At 37.7% G+C, this 23,253-nt stretch overlaps 1 protein-coding gene across 1 annotated transcript; it reads right to left on the bottom strand.

The window, feature by feature from the left end:
* Nucleotides 1-6,252: 6,252 nt before the first annotated feature.
* Nucleotides 6,253-12,761, bottom strand: LOC105439927 (delta-like protein 3). Its single transcript, XM_030980126.1, has 6 exons — nt 12,616-12,761; nt 10,464-10,598; nt 9,448-9,576; nt 9,083-9,214; nt 8,279-8,360; nt 6,253-7,904 (listed from the first exon to the last, which is right to left on the bottom strand). Exons 1-6 carry the CDS (start codon nt 12,716-12,718, stop codon nt 7,553-7,555), a joined length of 933 nt encoding a protein of 310 aa, XP_030835986.1. The 5' UTR covers nt 12,719-12,761; the 3' UTR covers nt 6,253-7,552.
* Between the last annotated feature and the right edge of the window lie 10,492 nt (nt 12,762-23,253).

The following is a 23,253-nucleotide window of genomic DNA, read 5'->3' as shown; positions in this document are numbered from 1 at the left end:
CAATCGAGACAACTCTGAAGCCGCTCAGCTGTATCGGTGTTCCATTCACGGCTCACTGTGTTGATGGGTTTACTTCTTTTCAACTTTTGTTTGTATTTAGGAAGTAACAGAATGTTGTTATGATCGGAGGCTCCCAGCTTGGGACATACCTTTGCATTGTATGCTCCTGCGATGTTACCATAACAAAGATCCAAAATTGAGTCATTGCGCGTGTGCTGTTTTACATACTGATCATACGTAGGCAAGACGGTATCCAAGGTACACTGATTGAAGTCACCCAAGATAAATTTCGGCGCATCTGGTGAGATAGCTTCAAGTTGGTGAATTTGTGTACCAATATTCTCACTAGCAATGCATGTGTCTGCTTTCGGATGAATATACGCAACCATAACAAAGATTTGATTGAATTCCCTCGGCAGATAGTACGGACGTAGTGCAACAGTGATAAGTTCAAAATCTGGTGTACAGACCCTCTCTTTAATTGACCAGTTATTACACCAATTTTTGTTGATGTACATACAAACTCCTCCACCCTTAGATTTACCGCTATCCGAAGTCCTATCCCCTCTTATAATATCAAAGTGAGGTAACTCAACTGCATTATCGGGAATATCTGAATGTAGCCACGTCTCTGTAAAACATAGGAGACAAGATTCACGAAATTCATAGAGATGACGGGTAGAGGCATAGAGTTCATCCATCTTATTACTCAAAGATCGAACGTTTCCAAAAAGTATTGTCGGTAAAGGAGGGTTTGACTTACGTCTCCGTATACGGCTTCGTAGACCACCTTTTTTCCCGCGCTTTCGGGGTTTCACCTCACGCGGAAAGTCATCGTAACCGTCCGGCTTCGTGGGCGTGGTTCCCGGGCGAAGGTCAAGCAGCTCAGAACGTGTGTACGTAGTGATTCCATTCGGAACAAGAAAAGAGTTTGTACAGGTGAAAAGAGGGGAAATGAGCAGAAAGATGAAGATGCACGTGATGCTGGTCGTTCCTGACATTATGCTAGACATGATGCTGACTTCAGAAGAACAAAGCAAACTTGCAAAATTACAAAATTAACGTCCAAAACGACACACAAAAATACCAACAGTGGTCGCCGCAGTGCAGCGCTTAATTACAAAAAATGCTAAACTAGAAAAATAGGGCGAATTGAGGGTTGAATGTTTATGGAAGGGGGTTGTCCTTTGATATGATACAGTCTCGCATAGGATATAATTTTGGTATAATGGGCATGATACCTGAGGTATCATGATTATTTTCATGAATTCTTCATTGAATTTCAATGTATCGAAAGTTATATATGCAAATGTTTGGTGTTTGAAATTTGTATTGGTTTGTTTACACGCTTTAATTATATTGTAAGATAGAAGGTGTACGGAGTACGCTGTGGAGGTCTTGGGAAATCCAGTTCCATTAGTTGACCTGTATGATGTTTTTCCTGAAATAATTTATTTTCATATATTTGCGATTTACAAAATGATTGTTACCAGTTTATTTAACGTCTTTTAACTAGCCATCCTGTGCCAAGTTGGTACTTAATGTTTTTTGGTAACTGTAATTAAACAAAAAGATAAAATTAAACAGTTGGAGTCTACATTTAGTAGACATTAAATAATACATATGTGAAAAATAGATTTGTCTGGATTTTATCATGTTAGTTGGAAGTCGATCCGATGAGATAGTTATACACTGCTGGAAACTTGCAGAAACGAACGACGTTATAATGGAAATAAGTGATACGTGATAGATATACATACACATAACATTTAGTGAAATTACACAATTAGGTGTATATCCTTAATGAATATCTTTAACAATCTCATCTGTTTCTGGAAACCTTTCGATATTGTAATTGTATACTCAAATTGGCTTATAAAGGTTGAGGCGTCTTTTGAAAATCTTTCATCTGATATGACTGAATACATTTTTATATCTGCCACTTCTGCTTTTGTGCTCATTATGTTGTAACGCGCAGTTGATTTAAATCGAATTACGCAGTAGGATTGTACATTAAGTTAATTCACAAGTGATGTTCGTGTGTTGGACGAGATTATACTCTATTTCCATCTATAATTTGTGAATGTGGTCCTTTCCTATCAGAATCATATATTGGGGGAAAATAATCTATGAAGCCTTGTCAGTGGATAGCGCACCGATTTGATTCGAACCCGAAACCTTCCATTTTAATAGAGGCCACTGCTCTACCACTGAACCATCACGAAAGTAGATCAATAGCTGTTGTTATGACTTTGTATAATTAATATTCTTTAAACTATTTATTCATCTGTCATTGAATTGAAGCCTTGTCAGTGGATAGCGCACCGATTTGATTCGAACCCGAAACCTTCCATTTTAATAGAGGCCACTGCTCTACCACTGAACCATCACGAAAGTAGATCAATAGCTGTTGTTATGACTTTGTATAATTAATATTCTTTAAACTATTTATTCATCTGTCATTGAATTATAGCCTTGTCAGTGGATAGCGCACCGATTTGATTCGAACCCGAAACCTTCCATTTTAATAGAGGCCACTGCTCTACCACTGAACCATCACGAAAGTAGATCAATAGCTGTTGTTATGACTTTGTATAATTAATATTCTTTAAACTATTTATTCATGTGTCATTGAATTGTTTTTAGAATTACGGGGTCATGAACATGTTGTGGGTCATCATCATTATCATTATCATCATCATCATCATCTTCCTCATCTTCTTCATCATCATCTTCATCATCATCACCATCATCATCGCATATATATCATCCTTGACAACATTTGTGTCGTACATCTTTTAATTTCTCATCCATATTTCAAAATTATTTCTGTCTTCAAATTTTTACAGATGATGCATACCGACAAACTTCTTGAGATGGCTTCCCTCATCGTCTCAATACTACTCATACCCATATGCTACGGACAAAAGATGTATAACAACAGTAAGTATATATTCTAAAAGAATAATCATAATCCTAGCGCTTAACCTTGACCTAATTTTTACTCTCGGTGTTTGTAGTTATTGTGAGACCATTTTGAATTTCGGGAAGGTGATGGCTGGAGGCAGTGGTGTACCGCCTGACAAAATTTGCCTATGAGTTAGCCAGGAAATTTTCTATCAACCAAAACAACCTAAAAAGGCCTTCTGGTTTATACAAATCTGCCGACGGGGTACGAAACTTTCAAATTAAAAAAGCAGACTGGAAAAACATGGACGTTTACATCTGCATTTGCAATAAAATCATGCTAATATGTCGCTATCGACTTGACTTCGTTTGTGGAATTTTGTTTTTGCAACCACATCAAATGTTTACCCTTGTGAATCTCTAAGTAAATATAAACGTCAAAACCTTTTCAGGTGTTTGATTAATTGTGCAAAAGCATCGGAGCGCCGACCGTCTCCTATTGTTCTCATGAAGAAGAAAACCCATGTACAATCTGGATGAATCACACACGTTGCAGATTTTCTCACGTTAGAAAAGGCTGGGGCCAGAGGCGGCGCTCCTGAAGGGGGGGGGGGGGCAAGGAAAGGCACAATGCCCCCCCACACTTTTTCAAGTACCCTAAAAGTGCCCCTTTTTACATAGGAAGAGTGCCCCTTTAACTTTGACAAGTGCCCCTATTAGTTTTTTTTAATTGCCCCTTCCCCTTTCCACCTCTGATAAGTGCCCATTCTATTTTGACACGTACCACTTTTCCTTTGAAATAAGTGTCCGTTGTCCATTCTCATAAGTGCCCCCATTTAAAATAGAGCCCCTTTCCCTTTGCATATATGCCACTTTTCATCTATGAAAATAGTTCCTTTTCATTCTCATAAGTGCCCCTTTTCATCGCTTGTAAATGACCCTATTAAATTCTGAGAGATACTCGTTTTAATTTGACAAGTGCACTTTCCCCTCCTGGTAAGTGCTCTTTTCATCTTATATAAATGCCCCTTTTATTTTGACACGTCCCCCTTGTCCTTCCTAATAAATGCTCTTTTTCCTTCTTATTATTTCCCCCTTCCCCTTCTCATAATGACCCCTATTCATCTTTGATAAGTGCCCCGTTCATTTTAACATGTGCCTCTTTTTCTTGTCAATAAGAGCCACTTCGCCCTTCTCATAAAATACCAATTTCACCTTCGATAAATACCCCTATTAAAATCTGATCGGTGCCCATTTTCTTTCAACAAATGCACATTTCCCTTTATCATTAGTGTAATTTTCATTCTCATCAGTGCCCCTTTTCACCGCTGATAATTACCCTTTAAAAACTGATATGTGCCCCTTTTTCGTTTCTTAATAAAGAACTTATCCCTTTTTCATAAATGATAATAATAATAATACATAAGATTTATAAGGCGTCAAATGCCCCATTTCACTTCTTATGAACGCCCCTATCAAAATCTGATGGGTGACTCTTTTCCGTCGACAAATGCCCATTTCCCGTTATCATAAAATCCCTCTTCATCCCTGGTGCGTGCCTCTATTCGAGGTGTAAGAAGTGCCCCATTTTCACCTCTGATATTGAGCCTTTGTACTTTGACACATGCTCCTTTTCTTTTGTAATAAGAGTCTTAACCCTCTCGATAAGTTAGTGTCCCCTTTTCCTCTCATCATTAAACGCGCCCCTAATTTCAAGCGACTAAGAAAGTTTCCCCAAAGCTCGCTCGTAGTTATAGCCTAGATGGTATAATGATGTAACTTATCAAAGGTCTTCTTAGTCTTCCGTTATGAAAATGAGCTTATAACCCCATCATTTTGAGTTTTTCCTCTTTATAAGATGTACTTTTTTGCACTGCGACCTCACAAATCTTTAAAATTTTCCTCGCTCGCAAATGAATTTCCGGACCATCATACCCAACTGCAAAGTATGATGCTTAAGCAATATATTATATGATGTAAAAAAAGAAACAAATATTGAAATCATCCCTTATAATGTAATTACAATATAGGGGTATATACCAATGTATACAAAATTGTATATTTTCGCCTTGAGATTTGCCTTTGAAGGTGCCCTTTTTGTTGGTGCCCCCCTCCCAACTTTGGAAGTCCCTCCGCCGCCTCTGGCTGGGGTGCTGTTCGTGTGAAATATTTGTCAGTAAATATCATTAAACATTTTTTTAAGGGTTAAAAGGGGATTTAAAAATTAAAGAGAAAAAAAAATTACCTTAATTTTGGTTTTGCTTATACCGTTTGAGTAACGTTACAGTCAGTAGCGTACGCAGGATTTTTTCAAGGGGGGGGGGGGTTAACATTTTTAAATCGGGCCGAAATTCTTGCAACGACTCAGCCAGCTGCTGAATAAGCGGGGGGGGGGGGTGTAAAAGGACATTTTTTTTTTCTTCTTCTTTTTTTTAATTAAAAAAAACAAACAACAAGGGGGGGTTTCCTCCAAAATACGCACATAAAAAACCCAAGGGAGGGGGGTTATCCCCCCTCCCCCGCGTACGCACCTGGTTACAGTAATGTTATGTCATATAACTGTCTCTTTACTCGGATATTATGACGTTGAGAATGCAAGACATGAGAATGTGATGATGCTACGCTGAATGACTATTTAGAGGCTGAGAGTTGGAGGTGGAGAGAAAGGGATGACAGAGGGAGAGTAAGAGAAAGAGAGGGGAGAGACAGAGAGAGAGAGAGGGGGTGTGTGGAGAGAGAAGAACAGAGAGGGGTGTGAGGGAGCTAGTGAGAAAGAGGGAGAGAGGGGGTGAGAGAGAGATAAAGAGAAAGAGAGCGGGACGGAGATAGAGGGATCAAAAGAGGGATATATGAGCGGGGAATAAAGATAAGGGACAGTTGGAGAGGGGGTAATGTGAGTAATTATTCGATCACTACTTGACAGTTTACTTTAATGAGCCCTTATTGCAGCCAGAGATATACTCAAAGGGATAAAACATAATATCAAATTGCTTCAATGGTGTACTCAAACTACCCCCTCCCCTCCAGGAGAAGGAAAACATACCCCGCTTACCCATTCTTCCTGTTTTTTCCTCCTCCGCTCTGTCTTTCTCTTTATTTCTTATCTTTCCCTCCCTCATCTTTCTCTCTTTTGTAAACATTACTATGAGTGTGTGGGTATGTGCCTGTGTGTGCGTTAGCGGTGTATGTGTGTACGCTGTAGTTGGGTGGGGGGGGGGGGGGTCTGTGGAAAGTTTTGGAGGAGCAAGTGGCCACCGTGAACAACCCCGTCACTGCACCACCGGCATTAGATTACAACTTGATATAATGTAAGCTTTCTTTCGCAAGTTGAGCAGAGAATCTGTGGATTCAGCTGTCATTTAATTTTTTATTTCGTATACAAAATATATGTGCAATATTGTTAAAGATCTTGACAGAAAAGGGAAATCACGTCTATGAAACGCATTAAAACAAACATATTACAAATTTACTTACAGAGAAGCAAGGTACATTAAATGCAAACAAATTTATAATTCAGTTTAGAAGAAAAGCTGCACTAAGTACATGACACATCCTATCTGTTGTTCATTAACAAAGAGTCCCAGTATTTGGCTTTGACTATATGAAAGCCAACGACAAAATGGAAAAGTAATTTCGGCTAAACAACACTCATACCACAGAAAAAACTTTTGTTAACGGCCATAGTAAACAAACTCACAAACTAAGTGACAGCCATTGTCTCAAAAATTCAATGATATAATCAATATTGTTTCTACTTTAGTCTAGCATTTTTTATTCTTACCATCTGTGTATTTCTACGAATACTACAGATATTCTTCAAATTACCCATATAATTCAGTCATTATATGTTTGTTTTTTAAAGAAGTTGTACTCTTCTGAAGATACATTTAATAAATCCTCTCGTATATTTCATTTTAAGAAAGAAATACGGAGTAAAAACTGCTAAATAAATATGTTAAACCAATAATTTTTCTGAACTTATAATTCTAGGATATTAATAAAATAACAGTCTCAAAATGCAGCTGATAAGGACATTTCAAGGCAAATCAAACAAAAAAATGCAATATGAAATATTTATACATGAATTCCGATCTATCAGTGCCATCGATTGAACGGGTCAAAATGGTCGAGGGGTCACAGAGATGAATACAAGATATGCCTGGGGTGGGGTAAGAGGGGTCTACAGTAAATGTGACATCATCATTCGAAACTTCTTCCTCCAAATTTATGCGAAAATCAATAACTCCTTTTTTTTCATTAGCATGTTGCACAATTTTCAACACGATCACTAATACCTTGAAGGAAACAAATTAAGGGTGATCCGGTGTACAAAACCTCGATCAGATTGCTTGATATGTCGTCTCGTTTTTAATTGAATGGGCTATCGAAATTGCATTAGGTTCCCGAATATCCGTAGGCAAAATTTGAAGTATGACGAGTATGATCCCTTTGGCCAATTTGAAAACTTTAGTACCCTATTTTTTTCTAATTGGAGATGCTATTTTGTTTTTGTAAACAAACTATGATACGACACCCGCACCCTATCCAATCTTAGATGGGCTAGCGCTGCCCCTCATGATTCCTTCTTGGTCTGATTAATCGTCCTAACATGATCGCATACTCATGGAAACTCCGTCTTGGTTGGTCAGGTAAAGGTGGAAGGGGGCTGTTTGCCAGGTCCATGTTTATCTGGTTCCCTGTTTTCCTGGTCCTTGTTTTGCTGGTCCCCGTTTCCCTGGTCCTTGTTTCCTTGGTCCCCGTTTCGCTGGACCCTGTTTCCCTGGACCCTGTTTTCTTGGTCCCTATTCACTCCTCTCATAGGACTATTCGGTACGTTGAGTTCACCAGCTACTGCCCCAGGGTCGGGGTAGTTGTTTACCGATGGGGTTGGCCGTTGACGTGAATTTGCCAGCACTGCCATAGTTGTCCCGACTGCGAACAGGAGATCGGATACGTTTGTCTCATTCCTTGCAGAAGACCGTTCCCTCACCTTGGCACTGGATGAGTCAAAATGAAAGCAACAAGATCAACTAAATCTTTATTTCAAGTTTCTTCTAGTGAAGGGTATCACTCTTACTATCACTTTTTAAATGATCCGTGTCAGTACATTTATGTATATTTCTTAAAACTGTAAAGGAACTGAAAGTTGATAATGTTCTGAAAATAGAAGAAGTGGTTGTTGCTTCAAACAAAATAATTGCCAAAATAGCAGAATTTGATTGATTGATTAATTAATTAATTAAATAGTGTCCTATCTCTTGCAAAATGGGAGAGAAAAAGCAATGACTGTGAAATGAATAGACAAGTTACATCATAACAGGAGTAAAATACTGAGAAAATATATGTTGAGGTATTTCCATTAGGTACTTACCAACTTATAATGAGAATGACAAGTAACGTGAATACTGCAAAACCACCAAGAGCGGCTATTGATACGTTCGCTTTCAAATACCCTGCAGAATTGATGAAATGAAAATTTGGCTGAACAACTTCATTAGGATGGTTTGGATATAGAAAAAAATATATGCTTATATATTGTGTATCCTAAAATGCTTTGATTAGTTGTCAACATTAATCATGATTATAGTTACAAATAATTGTTATTGTCTATATGGAATTGCAGATATCATTTGATATAATCATTTTATGTAAGCAAATAAAAGAGAATTGATTGAGTTATGGAAATAAAATTATTTGAATTTAATTGAATTGGATTGAAATAGATTTTAAAGAACAATATCATATTATGCATTGGAGGACTGTTCACACATCTTGGAATATTTTTAATCAATTGTTCGATGCGCAGACATAGGGCTCTCCTTGGAACCTATGATAATCCTTAATTGACTGCAAAGGAAATATATCAGTTCAAGGTTAACTTTTGTAAAACTGGCCCCCAAATCTTTTACTCATGGAGGCGTCCCACTGTGTACATTTTATAATAATCACTGAGAAAATGATGGAGGTGCTTAATGAATATCTTTTGAGAAGCACACTTCCACCTGTGTAAATCGAAGAATATGTCGTCGGTGAACAAATGACATAAGTTTCACGAGCACAAAAATCCATTATTCGTCTCAATGGGTTTTTACAATTTTGGCACAAATCATCTTTATCTGCCCATGCGCAGATTGTATCTAGGAAATGTTTTATTGAACTAAGGAAATGCACTTACACGGGGTAGATTCTCCACAGTCCAGTCCACTACTAGACCCATCTGGACATACACACTTCACGTTACCAGGATTGCCTTCATTCTCCATGCAGGTCCCTTTATCTTGACAAGGGTTATCAAACAAGCAGGCGTCTAAAAAACAAATGACAAGGGGAAATGTTTTAGAAATAAGTAATCACCCCGTAAGTCCTAACGTACTGAAAAGGCTGTCGTGTATTCTTTCGTCACAAGAATCTGCTTATAAGGCATTTAGATTGAATGTTAACCACATAATGTAAACAAAAATGGTATATTTCAGGCCTTGAATATATATGGACAAACATGATAGAATTCAAAGGTAATTAAAATTGTAATAATGCACTTACATGGGATAGCTTCCTCACAGTAAAGTCCGCCACACCCATCCGGACATATACACTTCACGTAACCAGGATTATCTTCATCCTCCATGCAGGTCCCTTCATTTTGGCAAGGGTTATTAACCATGCAGGCGTCTAGAATATAAATCAAACGGTAAAATCATTTTAGAAATAAGTAATCCCCCGTAATACTTAACCGCTAAAGGCTTTCAGTTACACCATGTGGTGGCCTTACTGAAAAGGCTGTTTGTGTATTATTTCGTCACAAAAACCCACTTTTGAGGCGTTTAGAGGAAAAGTCATATTCTGAACTTTATCATCTTTGAACTTCATCATCATCAGCATCATCATTACATCATCATTACTTCGAGTCATCATACAACTCTTTCCCAATATCTTGCAAAATCAAGAGCCAGGTTGTTGGCTTCTACCAGGTTCCACCAAGTACATGTATCAGTCAGCATGTCACAGCCCAGTAGGTGGTCCCTGGTCTAAACTCCAACACAATTTTACCATTGAGAATGAGAAGTCTCATGCTTCGATTGAAGGCTTTCGGTAACACTCTGTGGGAGCCTTTACTGGAAAGGCTGTTGCTGCATTCTTTCGTCACAAGAACCCGTTTATGAGGCATTTAGATTTATTGATTAATGTAAAGTCCTATTTAGTAAAGATCTAAACTTCATCATCATCAACATCATCATCATCACATTTGCATTTTAAGTAATCACACAACTATTTCCCAATGTCTTGACAGAACAAGAGCCACGTCGTAAGCCTCCAGTAGGTCCTTCTCGGTATATGTATCATTCAGTATCATGTCACAAGCTCAGTAGATAATCCATGGTCTAAACTTCATCACAGCCAAACTGCGTACAGAAGTCTTGGATAAACCACTATATGAATGAGAAGTCTCATACTCCGGTATACTAGTTTTAAAAAAGGTCAGATTCCAGGCCTTGGATATATAGATGGACAAAAATGATATAATTAACAGGAAATTGAATTTGTGATAATGCACTTACTTGGGATAGATTCCTCACAGAAGAGTCCGCCATACCCATCCTGGCATTCACACTTGACGTTACCAGGATTTACATCATCCTCCATGCAAAGCCCTTCATTTTCACATACATGTAGGTTATCAAAACTGCAGGCGTCTAGAATGATTAAGATAGAATACAATATCGTATGAGATAAGACGGTACATTATAATATATGATATTTTATTATGTCTTTCAATACAGGGTGGTACAGAAAGAATGATACACATGATATATGCTATTTCAACAAAATCATTGTATAAACGTAGAGAATTAGATCAGAAAATAGAAAATAGATTTCCTTCCGATTGAAATGACGCCAAGATCATTAATTTGGGGTAAGAAGTTTTGATTATACAGCTATTTATGTAAAGTTATGTCGTTTTCAAAGTTTGCAACCGTAGTCATCTTAGAGCAGAGCAGAGAGAAATTTGCACACGACGGCTTCCCATATAATCATCTGCGTTACGAAAGCATTTAAATGCGTTTGACAACATAGCTGATTGTATGGGAAGCCGTCATACACAAATGTCTCGATATGCTTGTAAAGCAAATTACAAAAGTTCAAAGGACTATTTGAAGTGTAAAAATAATCCTCTCCCTACTTATTGAGGGGGTTCGGATCCTATCCTTCCTTTCTTCCAACGCCTATAGACTTGAACAATTATTTTCAAAATAATGTAAAATCAGAACTTCTCCTGAAGATTAATTCATCTCTTGTAATACTAGCTGTTTTTATTTTACCATCTCCACATCCTATTTCAGTACACGAGACAAGCACGGAAGGGACCATCTTGGAGTCAGGCATAACGACGGGCGACTTCCAGAAAAAGACACAGAAGTGAGTAAAACTGTCGCAACTGATCCCCATCAGACTGAATGTTCTCTTGATGTTGGGATTGGTACAATTGAAACAGGACTAATGTCCGTTTCGAACTGAACCCGAGTTAAGTGAGCGACGCTCTGGGCCAACTTGGGTCCAGTTCCATTTCAGTTGGAGCTGAGGTATGACTAAACCATCCTGTAAAATTCTACAGAAATCAAGACTTGGATTGGAAAAAAAATCCAACAGCACGAACAGAGACGGAGCGAATATTACTTGTCTCACATTAAACAACTGGCATCGTTTAGCGAAGAGAAAATTGGCAACATTTTGGGTGTGGGCTTCCTTTCTCTTTGTTACAGGTTACATGTTATTCACAGAACATCATTGTAGATTCATTAGAGGTTGAAATTCTCTCCTGTATTATTTTTCCACGTGGTCTTATTCATTTTCTTCCGGAATGAACTAAATCCTACTAAATCAAAGAGTTTTCTGGTATGTCCGTTAATATGATAGTTATTTTTTTTCACAACTTAACTGTAAGATTGGAAAATGGGGGGGGGGGGGGTACTTGCCATTTAGGCTTTCGCAGGTCGTTTTTGTATCGTCCCTCCCCCATCCTGTGATGACGTGATTTTGAGGTTGAAAACGAGGTCGTTTATCTTTCCATTGGAGACCATTGATCGTGACAGACCGGTAATGCTTAAAATCGTTACTTCCAAACCTAATCATGAGAGACAATGAGTCAAGTAACTATTGCTCATTAAACTTTGATTATGAGGAGTGAAAAGTAACGAAACATTAATTTATTATTATTACCGGTATTTTTTTTGTCACAGATTTAACATAAAAGAATGATGTTCAACGCTCATCCATTCCCCGAGAATATGGCCGAGGTCTGGATACACAACTGACTTGGCTTCGAACATAACTTCGATTGAACTGACGTATATTGAGGGCCTTAGAAGTGGCAATACATCTTAACTTTACTACAATTCATATACTGATTGTAAGGAAACCACTTTTTAGGGCCATGGTTGCTATTACAGAGGGGGGGGGGGGGGGGGGGTGGGGGGGTGGGGGGGTAGCGCCCATAGTGACTTATATCTGGCCTATTCTGGGAAGAAGGAAAAAGGTATACATACGTCCCTTTTGTGCGTTTATTGACTAACAACCCCTAACCTGCTAAATACTATATCTAGTATACAACACGTAGTTGAATTTCGTTTTCTTGGCCAAAAATCTGCCAGAGAGGGCGATCTGCCCCCTCCCTCTTCCTTCAAACACACAAGTGACGTAAGACAAACCTACCTGCTAGTGACGTCTCGCAGTCTTGGCCGATGAAAGAGTCGGTACAATGGCAGATGTAACAATGATAACTGCGATTTTCCTTCCCCACCATGTACGCGTTCATGCAGGTTCCTCCATTCTGACAGGGTCGGTCGGAGCATGTGATGCTGGCTACAAGGAATCAACAAAAACGTAGAAAAATAATACCCAACGAAATTGAGAGAGAGAGGAGAGAAAAGAGAAAGAAAGAAGAAAGAAAGAGAGCCGGAGAGAGAGATAGAGAGATGGAGAAAAGGAGAGAGAAAATGAGAGAGAGAGAGACAGACACAGACAGACAAAGAGAGAAGGAAAGAAGGTAGAAGAGAGTGAGAGAGTGTAAGAGAGAGAGGGGTGTGAGGGAGAGAGAGAGGGAGAGAAAGAGAGAGAGAAAGAAAGAGAGAGGAAGAAAGAAAGAGAGAGAGAGGGAGATTGAGAAATTAAGAGGCGGTCGGGGTTAGGGGTGGAGAAAGGGAGCTTATAAAAAGAATGAATATGTAGAGAATTAAATCACAAGCTCATGCAAGTGCAGGGCCCTTCAAATATGATCCCATAATACCTCAAATAATACATTACTAAATTAAAATACATTAATGTACATATATATAGAAATGAATGGATACGTATATAAATAAACACACAATTAGATAAATAATTGAATAAATTAATTAATATATAAATACATTAATTTTTCCATCAATTCATTCATTCATTAATAATAAAGGGAAGTATTGGTATTTATATTACCTTGCTCGTGGCATGTTACAATGCAAATTAACATCAGAAGAATCAAAAGTATGCCACATCGTGTAGACAAGAAAGAGGACAAATCCATTACCTGCATGGGAAAGAAATATCATGTTGGATTATGTTGTTGAGACCACGTTATTTGTAATGGTGTATGATTGAGAGATTAGAGGACGGGAGGAGATGGACATAAGAAAGAAAAAGAGAGAGAGAGAGACAGAACGTTGAAGGAAGGAGAGCGAGAGAGAGAGAGAGAGAGAAAAAAAAGAGCAAGATTGCGGTCCTTCGTTTATTACGGTAAGCCTCCCGATTTTCTCGCAATGTAACATAGGGCCTAAAAAAAGATGTTGTAATGCCCTTTGGGTGCCAAATCATGGGTCGGTCGGTCGGAATTTTTAAATATTTTGTTTCAATAAAAAAATTCTCCCCTCTTTGGGCTGATATTTTTCAGTTTTTCATGGTTTAATTTTGTTTTTCTCTAAAAAAAAACGGTTTAAAAATAATAACTTAAAAAGCCGATCGTAGATTTGAAGATTTTTGGTCGGTCGTAAAGGGCAATGCAATATCTTCAGATTCTGTGTGCGTGTGTATCATGAATATTTATTACTAGCGCATGACGTATAGGTTCCTATTGAGCCAATCAAATGCAGCGGTAGGGTGGCTAAGTTAGGTTTTAAAAAAAAATGCCTGCCCAGCGGGGTGCGACAGTCGACTGGCGTAGCATAGCGGCTGCGATGGCACCGAAATTCCGGCAATAACTATTGGAATAATCATAATTTTCTCATCCTTATACCAAAAATATTCAGATGAATAATCTAGATAAACTAAATGATAAAATCAGGGTTACTGAAATCAAATTAACGTAACAGAGATTTTTGAAAATTGTTGTTATAAAGTCACTGTAGTCCCACCAAAATGCAACGAAACCATTTTTGCGACCAGCCCCACATGTAGAAAATTATGTAAGGCACGAAGACTCCGTACTTACCCGAAGGTTCTGAGTGACTGAGACACATACTTCGCGTTTAGTATAAGTTTATAACACTATTTTGTTTAAACGGTACTGAAAAAGTACTCAAAAAATTGTGAAATATACATGAACGGTTTTTGTTAAATTGTTCACCTCGGCTAATTGCAGGCAGAGATGTCCCTCCTACTGTCTCTCTTGTAGTGAACAAACAATCTATTTTTATTATGATTTTCAAAACTTGTAGAATAATTATGAAACCATGCCATAAGATAGAGGAAAATTCTATATCGTTCTCTGGTATTTTATAAATGATTACTTTTCTTTAAAACATGTCTTAATTCAATTCATGCATTAATCATTTAATTGCACTAAGACGGCAATTATGACAATAGCGTTAAACAAAATTAATCAATGAGCGGAGGCCCTGTTGGGCATTTTCTCAGATTTGCCACGCATAGCACCAGCAGTCGCCGTTCTACGTTCAGCCGATCAAGACGTATTTTTTGCTGTCTTGTTACAAAGGGGATTGAGTGTTTTCACTGTTGCCCTTTTCGACATATTGTAGACTGGGTCTACTTACATCTTTAATTCATCCAAAAACATTTTATCGGCATCTTCGTTCGTATATTTTGCCGACAATCAAACTTCAAACTGGGTTCGACAAGGAGATTTAAGACATGTCGTTATATCTAGCTCATTCCCTTTTCAGGAGAAAATATGTCAGGCATGTGCGGATCTCTATGCAGATACTTAGACAAAAGATTCCTGCCTAGCTGCAAACTAACGGGCCACTTTCAAAGGGAAATATGCTTTTGTAATGATAATTACTTTACTTTTCGCTCGAGTGATCACGGACGTCATCCTCTGGAGAGTGAAAATGTAGTGAAAATAGAGTGAACATTCACTCTTTTCTTCTTAGAGAGCACTCTAAAATCAATCGATTTTCACTCCTAAACAAGTGATCACGGACGTCACTCCCAAGAAAGTGAAAATAGAGTGAAAATTCACTCTTTTTTTTAAAGAGAAGTACCACTTGTCTTATGATACGAGCAGTACAAGGTGCTTACCTTTACAGGAGGCAAGCGAAAGGAAATGGAGCAATACAATCCTGAAATACTAATCAAATTTACTCGACTGGGCATGTTTGGGCACTAATCTAACATACGTATAACATCATAAATAACTGTACTTGAACAAATTCAATTTTTGTTTTCGTGAGCCGGAAGTAATCGGAAATGTGCAAATTTGCAGGTTTTAGGATTGTTACAATTTAATATTTTATACAAATTAAAACTGGTATTAAACAATGTAAGCACATTTCTTGACATAATAGGCTTTTGTATTCATAATTTAATAATAATAATAATATTCCGCTTTTATGTAACGCCCAGTACATGATCGATACAACGATGTGGCTAACCGACGAACTTGAAGACGAACTCCAAGTCGTTCCCCGAAATTCTGAGGTAGATCTAACCATAATTAATTCCCTTTAGTCTTAAAGGCATTGTTTAACAATGCCAAATCTGAGATGCATGGCCCTACGTGTTATCAGTGTCTTGGATATGGTGTAATATTGAAGCCCTAAACAAAATGCGCTTCAAAATGATCATGAAGTGCCTCAAAAAAATAAAAAATCTTTGAGCGACCGGTTTTACCATACTTATTTTCCCCAATGGACTGTATTGTTATAAATACCGATGGGAAAACGGTTTTTGACATTTCGAATTCCAATAACAAATATCTTGATAATGAGACGGGTGATCGGCTTGTAAACGTCATGGGATTCCTGACTGACCTAACGATTTATAATTATGATTGCAGCATGAGCTAAATCCAGGATTTTGTTTAGAATCTGAGACAAAGATACCAAATCCCTTTAAGTAGTAATACTGTCATGTCATATTTTTCCTGACTTACGAACTTTATTACTTTACTTATAAATAATTTGGTCAAAATAGGTCGCCAGCTCGCCATTGCCTATATAACACATGTGCAACAAGTCGAACTTTGGACGCATTTTCCCACTCGATTGTAAGGTTATAAGTCAAGTACACGAAAGATAAGAAGCATGAATTATCATAGATCAGTTCTGATTTGTTCTTTATGTCCATTTCAGCCAACCCCCCCCCCCCACCGTAATTTTTACATTTAGTATAGGCAAGCATTTTGCCGAGGTAAGCAAAAACACGAATATTCATGAACACCATGGACTATTCGATTATTAACAGAGGGGTGCAATTGTGCACCACATCAAACTCCCCTACTTTCAGTCAAGTATTTCATTGTATTATGTAGTTTGGTAGGTTTATTTTACTAACTGTTTAATTATCAGATATCAATGATAGTTTAAAGATATGGAAAAGGTTCTTGTATTTCATATCTAGCAAAGCAGTCTCACATACAAAATCATTATCAAGTGTCGTCGGATTCACCGATTGCCGTCTGCTATATACGTTCTATGGACGGCGAACTAGCTACGTTTGTGCTGGCAAAAATGAGACAACCGGAGCAATATTTATATTATATCATACAAACTGTCAGTAATAACGCAATTATCAAGAAATGTGTTCATTTAACTGGAGAGCGAAGGAGGTGAGAAAGAATGATTGGAGAGAGAGAGAGAGAGAGAAGGGGAAAGGGTACACTTCTAGTAATCAGTATTTCATTCGTATTTCGCTCCACGGTACGATATGAATGATTCGAATATAAAAGATTATATGTATGTCTTGTGGCTGTTGCGCCACGCGATGGCGCTCTTTATTGTCATGAAACAATCGGGATCAATATATAAAAGCCTCATATAAAAGGCGACCAAGGACCAAATATATTTATCAATGTATGTGTAAACATGTGTCCATGTGTTGTTGTTGTTATTTTAGGGAGGGAAGGGGGGAGGGGTAATATACACATTATATTTAAAGAGGGATCCTCTGGACACCTATTAATGAAGTCTTCGCGTAATGATATTATATGCTCATGTTTTCTGTTTTCTAACACATATGTATAATGTAGTATCTAGGATAGGGGCAGCGCGCCCCCATCAAATGGCGAAATTTTAAGAGAGAGAGAGAGAGGGGGGGGGGGGGTGTCAACATGACTGGAAAGAAGATTCTACGACCCTCCTTAATCGATATGATCTCTGCTTTGGTCATCATGACATTGAGGTTATCACAGCATTGCCTCGATAAAATTCTTAATGCCTACAATCCATACAATATAATCAACAAGTTTGAAAATTCATGGACAATTTTAACCATATTAAAAACTATTGCATTAGTCATCTTCTTCAACGTCGATGGTCAACATACATTCATTTGGGAAAAATTTTGTGCTCAACACTTCTAAGTATTGTAGTAAATAATGATTTTTTGCAAGTACTTTTGGAATTTTTCCTCTTCAAAATGACACACGTCTATTCCCTTCGTCAAAGACCAATGGTAGCAGCTTACAGTCTACTGGGCTTTAGTGGGGACTTTTAATGCACTGCCTTGAATAGACGTCACACGTATCAGTCCACGCAAATCTAAAAGTCCCTATTATTTCCCGCTTACATGACGTATTTTGCAACTCAGTAAAGGGTTACCGCACTGTATTATCTATGATATCATTCCATCATGAATTCGAAAGGAATTATGTGCATTGTTTGAAAGGAGTGCAAAACACCTTTCAAGTCTATTTTAGATCACTAGAGTTGTTTTGCATGATCGGATGGGTTATCATGCACAACTTTGTGTTCATAACAAGACCCTGCAAGTAAATCCAATACATTCATTTTTTTCTGCCTGGTATTCCTAGAGCTAATTTTTTTTGGCGGGATCCCCCTAATGATGATGTGGCGACTGTTTTTGGCAACTTGCAAATGCTCGTGTGGGTATTTTCCTGGACTTTTCCAAGGCCATCGATACAATTAAAGATAAACTCCAGTACTGGTAAAAAAATAATAATAATTCTCACAGAATCAAACGAAACTTTAATACACTGAATGTTCAAGATTACAAATAAATGACATGTGCCAAACAATTTTGGAAGAAAATGTATACTGGCTGAGTAATGAGCATAGAAAGACAAGGAAATCAAGGTAGTACTAGCCCCGACACCATGTGTGTTGTCCCATATATAGCTTTCTTTGTGAGTGCTTGTTACTTTACCCAGACTAGGTCAAATTTATTATGATTTTGATGACTCCAGAACCTTGCAGTGCACACCAATACTTACATGCTACATGATCAACTGTTTCTGATCGTTTCCACACCATTTCTTTCACAATGCAATCGCATTACCAGTACTAAAGTTTAGCTTTAAGCAAGATATTTTACTCCATAAGTTGTCCCACTATGGTGTTCGGGGGAAGGCCTTGGAGTGTTTCAGGAACTACCTCAAGGGTAAAAGATGGTTTGTATAGATGGTTCTGAATCAACTCTTCAACCATTTACCTGTGGTGTCCCTCAATATTCTTTATTAGGTCCGCTCCTTTTAATGTTATACATTAATGATCTCATAAACTCATCTGAAATCTTATCATTTATTCTTTTCGCAGATGACTCCAATTTATTATGCCCTCACAGTAACCTAGAAACACTTCTAAACACTGTAAACACTGAATTAAATTACGTTTTTAACTGGATCCTAGCCAATAAATTGTCGCTTAATATAAATAAAATAAAACATATGCTATTCAGTAATTCTGTAATATCTTTACCAGGTCATATCAAAATCAATAACGTAACTATCAACCAGATTGAATCCACCAAATTCTTAGGTGTCTATATAGACATTAAACTAACATAGAAAGTTCACATTGATTGTTTATGTACGATTGAAAGTTTTGAAAGTTTTACCATCTAAACATTAAAGACCGTCAATACTACTGGGCCAGAAGGGATTATACCACCCAGCCAGGTCACTGACAGGTGGCTATCTCACCAACTCAGCTCTCAACTAACATAAGAAAAAGAGGATCATGGGGGACCAACAGGCACCGATTGGGGAAGTTTTTTTATATAGAGGGAGCAAGTAGCTACAAGTAGGACAGTGGGGTTTTAAAGCCCACGTTAATGATAAATTAGTTAAGTAATTCCGATGCTATAAGTATAGACGGTTCTAATTTCCCGAATTCTAATGTTGCACCTGATGGTTTTGCACTAGGAAAATTATTTTTCTTCTTGCGAATCAACTGGGCATGTGATGATATGGGCGAAATATGATATAACTAAATCCTGCGTCCTCCACTTTACCAAGCATGTGTAGCAACTCGAAGAGAAGAAGAATGACTTGTTAAGCTATGACGCAGGAAAGCCAATGCGTCTTTCTGAATTTAAAATGATGACATAATACGCTTCAAATTTCTGTATCTTATGACACAGATTTAAATGAAGACGCGAGTCGAGTGACCAATCTTGCGCTAGGTTGTTATTCATTTATTTATTCATTTATTAATATTACTATTGTTATTATCATTATTTCAAGTCTTTCTTTGTTTGTTTTATACGGGAATGGCATACGTATACTGTTGAAACGATCTGTTGGATAGTTAATGATCGGTGGTATTATGTTTGAACCGACTTCATGTTTATGAGTTTGCTTTCTGATATTTCTAGATATATTTCTAGTCGGAGTCTTCTATATAAAAGTCCCGGGTGAAAAGATGTCAATGAGGTGTAGTTCCCTTGGGTAAGACTTTATTTCCCCGTCCCATCCTTTGTCACCTTGAAAGCTTTTCTGGGACGTTAACCTGCTCCGCCGGATTGAGGTCCACGGGAGCTTGTCATTAGGGACTTTTCGATTCGCACGAAGACAATGTGGATTGCTACGATCGACGTCCTTTTAATGCATTGCCTTAAATGGACGTCACACGTATCAGTCCACGAAAATCTAAAAGTCCCTAATATCTAATATTTAACACGACGCATAGTCAAACATCGAATGGAAAGAGCAAGAAAAGAGACAGAATTGTATGAAAATTCAATTCCAAGAAGGATCGAACCCCCCTTCTTATTTCGGGGAAAAGTTTTTTTTTGTAATGTTTGGAACTTTTGTATTTAATAGTGGAAAGAGGCCCAGCTACAGCAAAACTCACAAACGGATTTGTTGTTTACACATGGGTCCACTTCAATTTCAGGCCGGTGCTGCCAATGTATATTTGTTATATGACGTTCTGGAGACAAAATTATATAGTTTACATTGGATGAAAGATATTCTTTAATAATAAGATTTGAGTTCTGCACCTTGGCTTTTTGCAGCCATGAAACAACATATTTCGATTCGGTTATTTTAATTTCATATAAGATGACATTGAGCTTATCACGGCATTAATTGCCTCGATTAAAAGTCTTAATGCATAAAATAGAATAGACAAGTTTGACAATTCATGGACAATTTTAAACATATTAAAAGCTATTGCATAAGTCATCTTCTTCAATCTCAATGGTCTGTATGGTTACATACAATCATTTGGCTAAAAACTTTGTGCTCAACACTGCTAAGTATCGTAGAAAATAAGGATTTTTGCAAGTACTTTTGAATTTTGTCCTGTTAAAAAATGACACACGTCTTTTTCATTTGTCAAATACCAATGGTAGCAGCTTACAGCCTTCTGGACTAGATTATTCCCCGCTATTATGTTGCATCTCGGTGAAAGGTTGTCGTACTTTTATTATCTGTTTTAAAGGATTGCAAAACACCGTTCAAGTCTATTGCAGATCAATAGAGTTTTTTTTTTGCATGATTTGTACAGACCCTGCACATAAATCCCATACATCATTCTGCCTTTTTATTCTGAGAGCTATTTTTGTTTTTGAAATTCCTCTTTTGATTACGTGGCGCCTGTTTTGGGCGTCGCTTCAATTACTTAAAAGGGCATACCATCCTGTACCATTCATGAGAAGTGGATCGCGATACCTCTACTTCTCACCCGCCATACGTACACACCGGTTAGAAAAAGGATTCCTGAAAAGCGCCTACAATTCGACCAAATGAGCTCCAATGTTGATCTTGGACTAGTTATTCCGCATCAAGAAGGTATTTCTGATCTTATTTAATATCCCTTTTGGTCATTTTAATGTTATTTAGAGCATTTTTAGGATGGTCCGGAAGTTTTTACTACTAACTCTGCATGGGCAGAAATGTTTTATATTTATTAAATATTTATAAAGGCCAATTCCAGCCTGGATTCAGACTTTTTCAACAGTAAAACAAAACAGAGAATCACGCCGTAACCTTCAACGGGTTGCTTCGAAAAAGATATTATTGTGTCAGATATTTTGAATTGAAATTATAGTTTGTAGCACGAAATCCAGCTCGCAGCGCCTACCCTGGAAGAAGGGTAAGCTATACTGAGCTTGTGCAGTAGAAGAAGACTTCATCTCTTTGGCTTATCTTTTAACATGAGTTCAAGTTTAGACTAGACTTTAACCCGGTTTGAACTCAACTTAGCTTTCATAAACTGAAATTAAACTTAAACCTGAAGTCTGTTTTAGTTAAACCCGGGTTTAACTAAACCAGACTTCAGAATGCGGGCGTATTTATTTCATGGTATATATATATGGCACGGGACTGACATTTTAGTATAAAATTAATTGGGAGAGTGTCTTCTATCAAAATCAACTTAGGTAGCGAAATGACCCTTGATTGCAATGGAAATATGTACCATTATGCTTAAAAAAAAAAAAAACTATTATTATACAGACTGCACGACTCCCGTCCCAAACTCCAGTGCCTCATATTGTGGTGATGGTGATAACAGCGGCTGTCTGACATGCATTTGGGGACTGACCTATTTTTAATACAAATTATAAGATGACGTGGATCCTAATCAAATGATTGGTTGAAAGCGTACACGTGACCAGGCATTTATTTCGCCTAACGCGTAATCGTGCGAAATTTGGGTAATGACCGGTCATTATCCAATGGTAATGACCGGTCATTATCAAAATCATGTTAGAAAACATCATTTTATAAAAAAAATAAAACGTCGTCTTATAAAACAAATAATACACATCATTTTGTACGGGCATCAGTAAAATTGCCCACACTTGGTACCTTCAAAACAGTATAAACGCCCTCGGCTATCGGCTTGAAGGTACCAAGTGTGGGCAAGTTTACTAATGCCCGAACAAAATGATGTGTATTATTTGTTTTATAACATGATTTTACTAATGACCGGTAATTAGCATTTAATAATGACCGGTCATCAACAAAATTAAGTGTTACGCAAAACAAATACCTGGTCACGTGTACGCTCTCAACCAATCATTTGATTACGATCCACGTCATCTTATAAATAAAGATAATACGCCCTTTTACTGTGTACCAAATGAGGGCTTAAATTTTTCACTCAAAGAGAGAAAACCAGAGTTTTTTAAATCTGAAATAAAATAATTTTGCTACTAGAGATATATGCTGAGATTAGTTTTTAATGCCTGATTAGGCCTAAATGAAGCAATAAGATATGGTGAGAGAAGAGAGCGATAGAGAGAGAGGGGGGAGGGAGAGTGGGTGGAAGAGAGAGAGAGAGAGAGAGAGGTAAAGAAAGAGAGAAAGAGAGAGAGGGGAGGGAGAGAGGTGGAAGAGAGAGAGAGAGAGAGAGAGGGGGGGGGGTGTTGGGCCAAGAGATAGATGAAATGAATGTCATGGCACAGTTGCGTTATTGACATTCTTGTATAATGCTGAATTAGAAACGACCTTCGAAATAACTCAATGAGGCTTATCAGCATTATTCATCAGCAAACGTGAGAGGGTGTTGTTACATTTTGTAGAATCATTGTCATAGATTTACTTTGTGTTTCGCTGGACAGCTTTAGGAAATACAAAACTATGGAATGTGACTTTATATATGCTGAGATTAGTTTTTAATCCCTGATTGGGCCTTTACGTGATTTGTAAATGAAGCAATAAGAGATGGTGAG

This window comes from Strongylocentrotus purpuratus, unplaced genomic scaffold (assembly GCF_000002235.5).
Source record: "Strongylocentrotus purpuratus isolate Spur 01 unplaced genomic scaffold, Spur_5.0 spur5_scaffold_10, whole genome shotgun sequence".
Classification (NCBI taxonomy): domain Eukaryota; kingdom Metazoa; phylum Echinodermata; class Echinoidea; order Camarodonta; family Strongylocentrotidae; genus Strongylocentrotus; species Strongylocentrotus purpuratus.
Note: the sequence above shows the minus strand (reverse complement) of the source record. Positions and strands in the feature narration are given on the sequence as shown.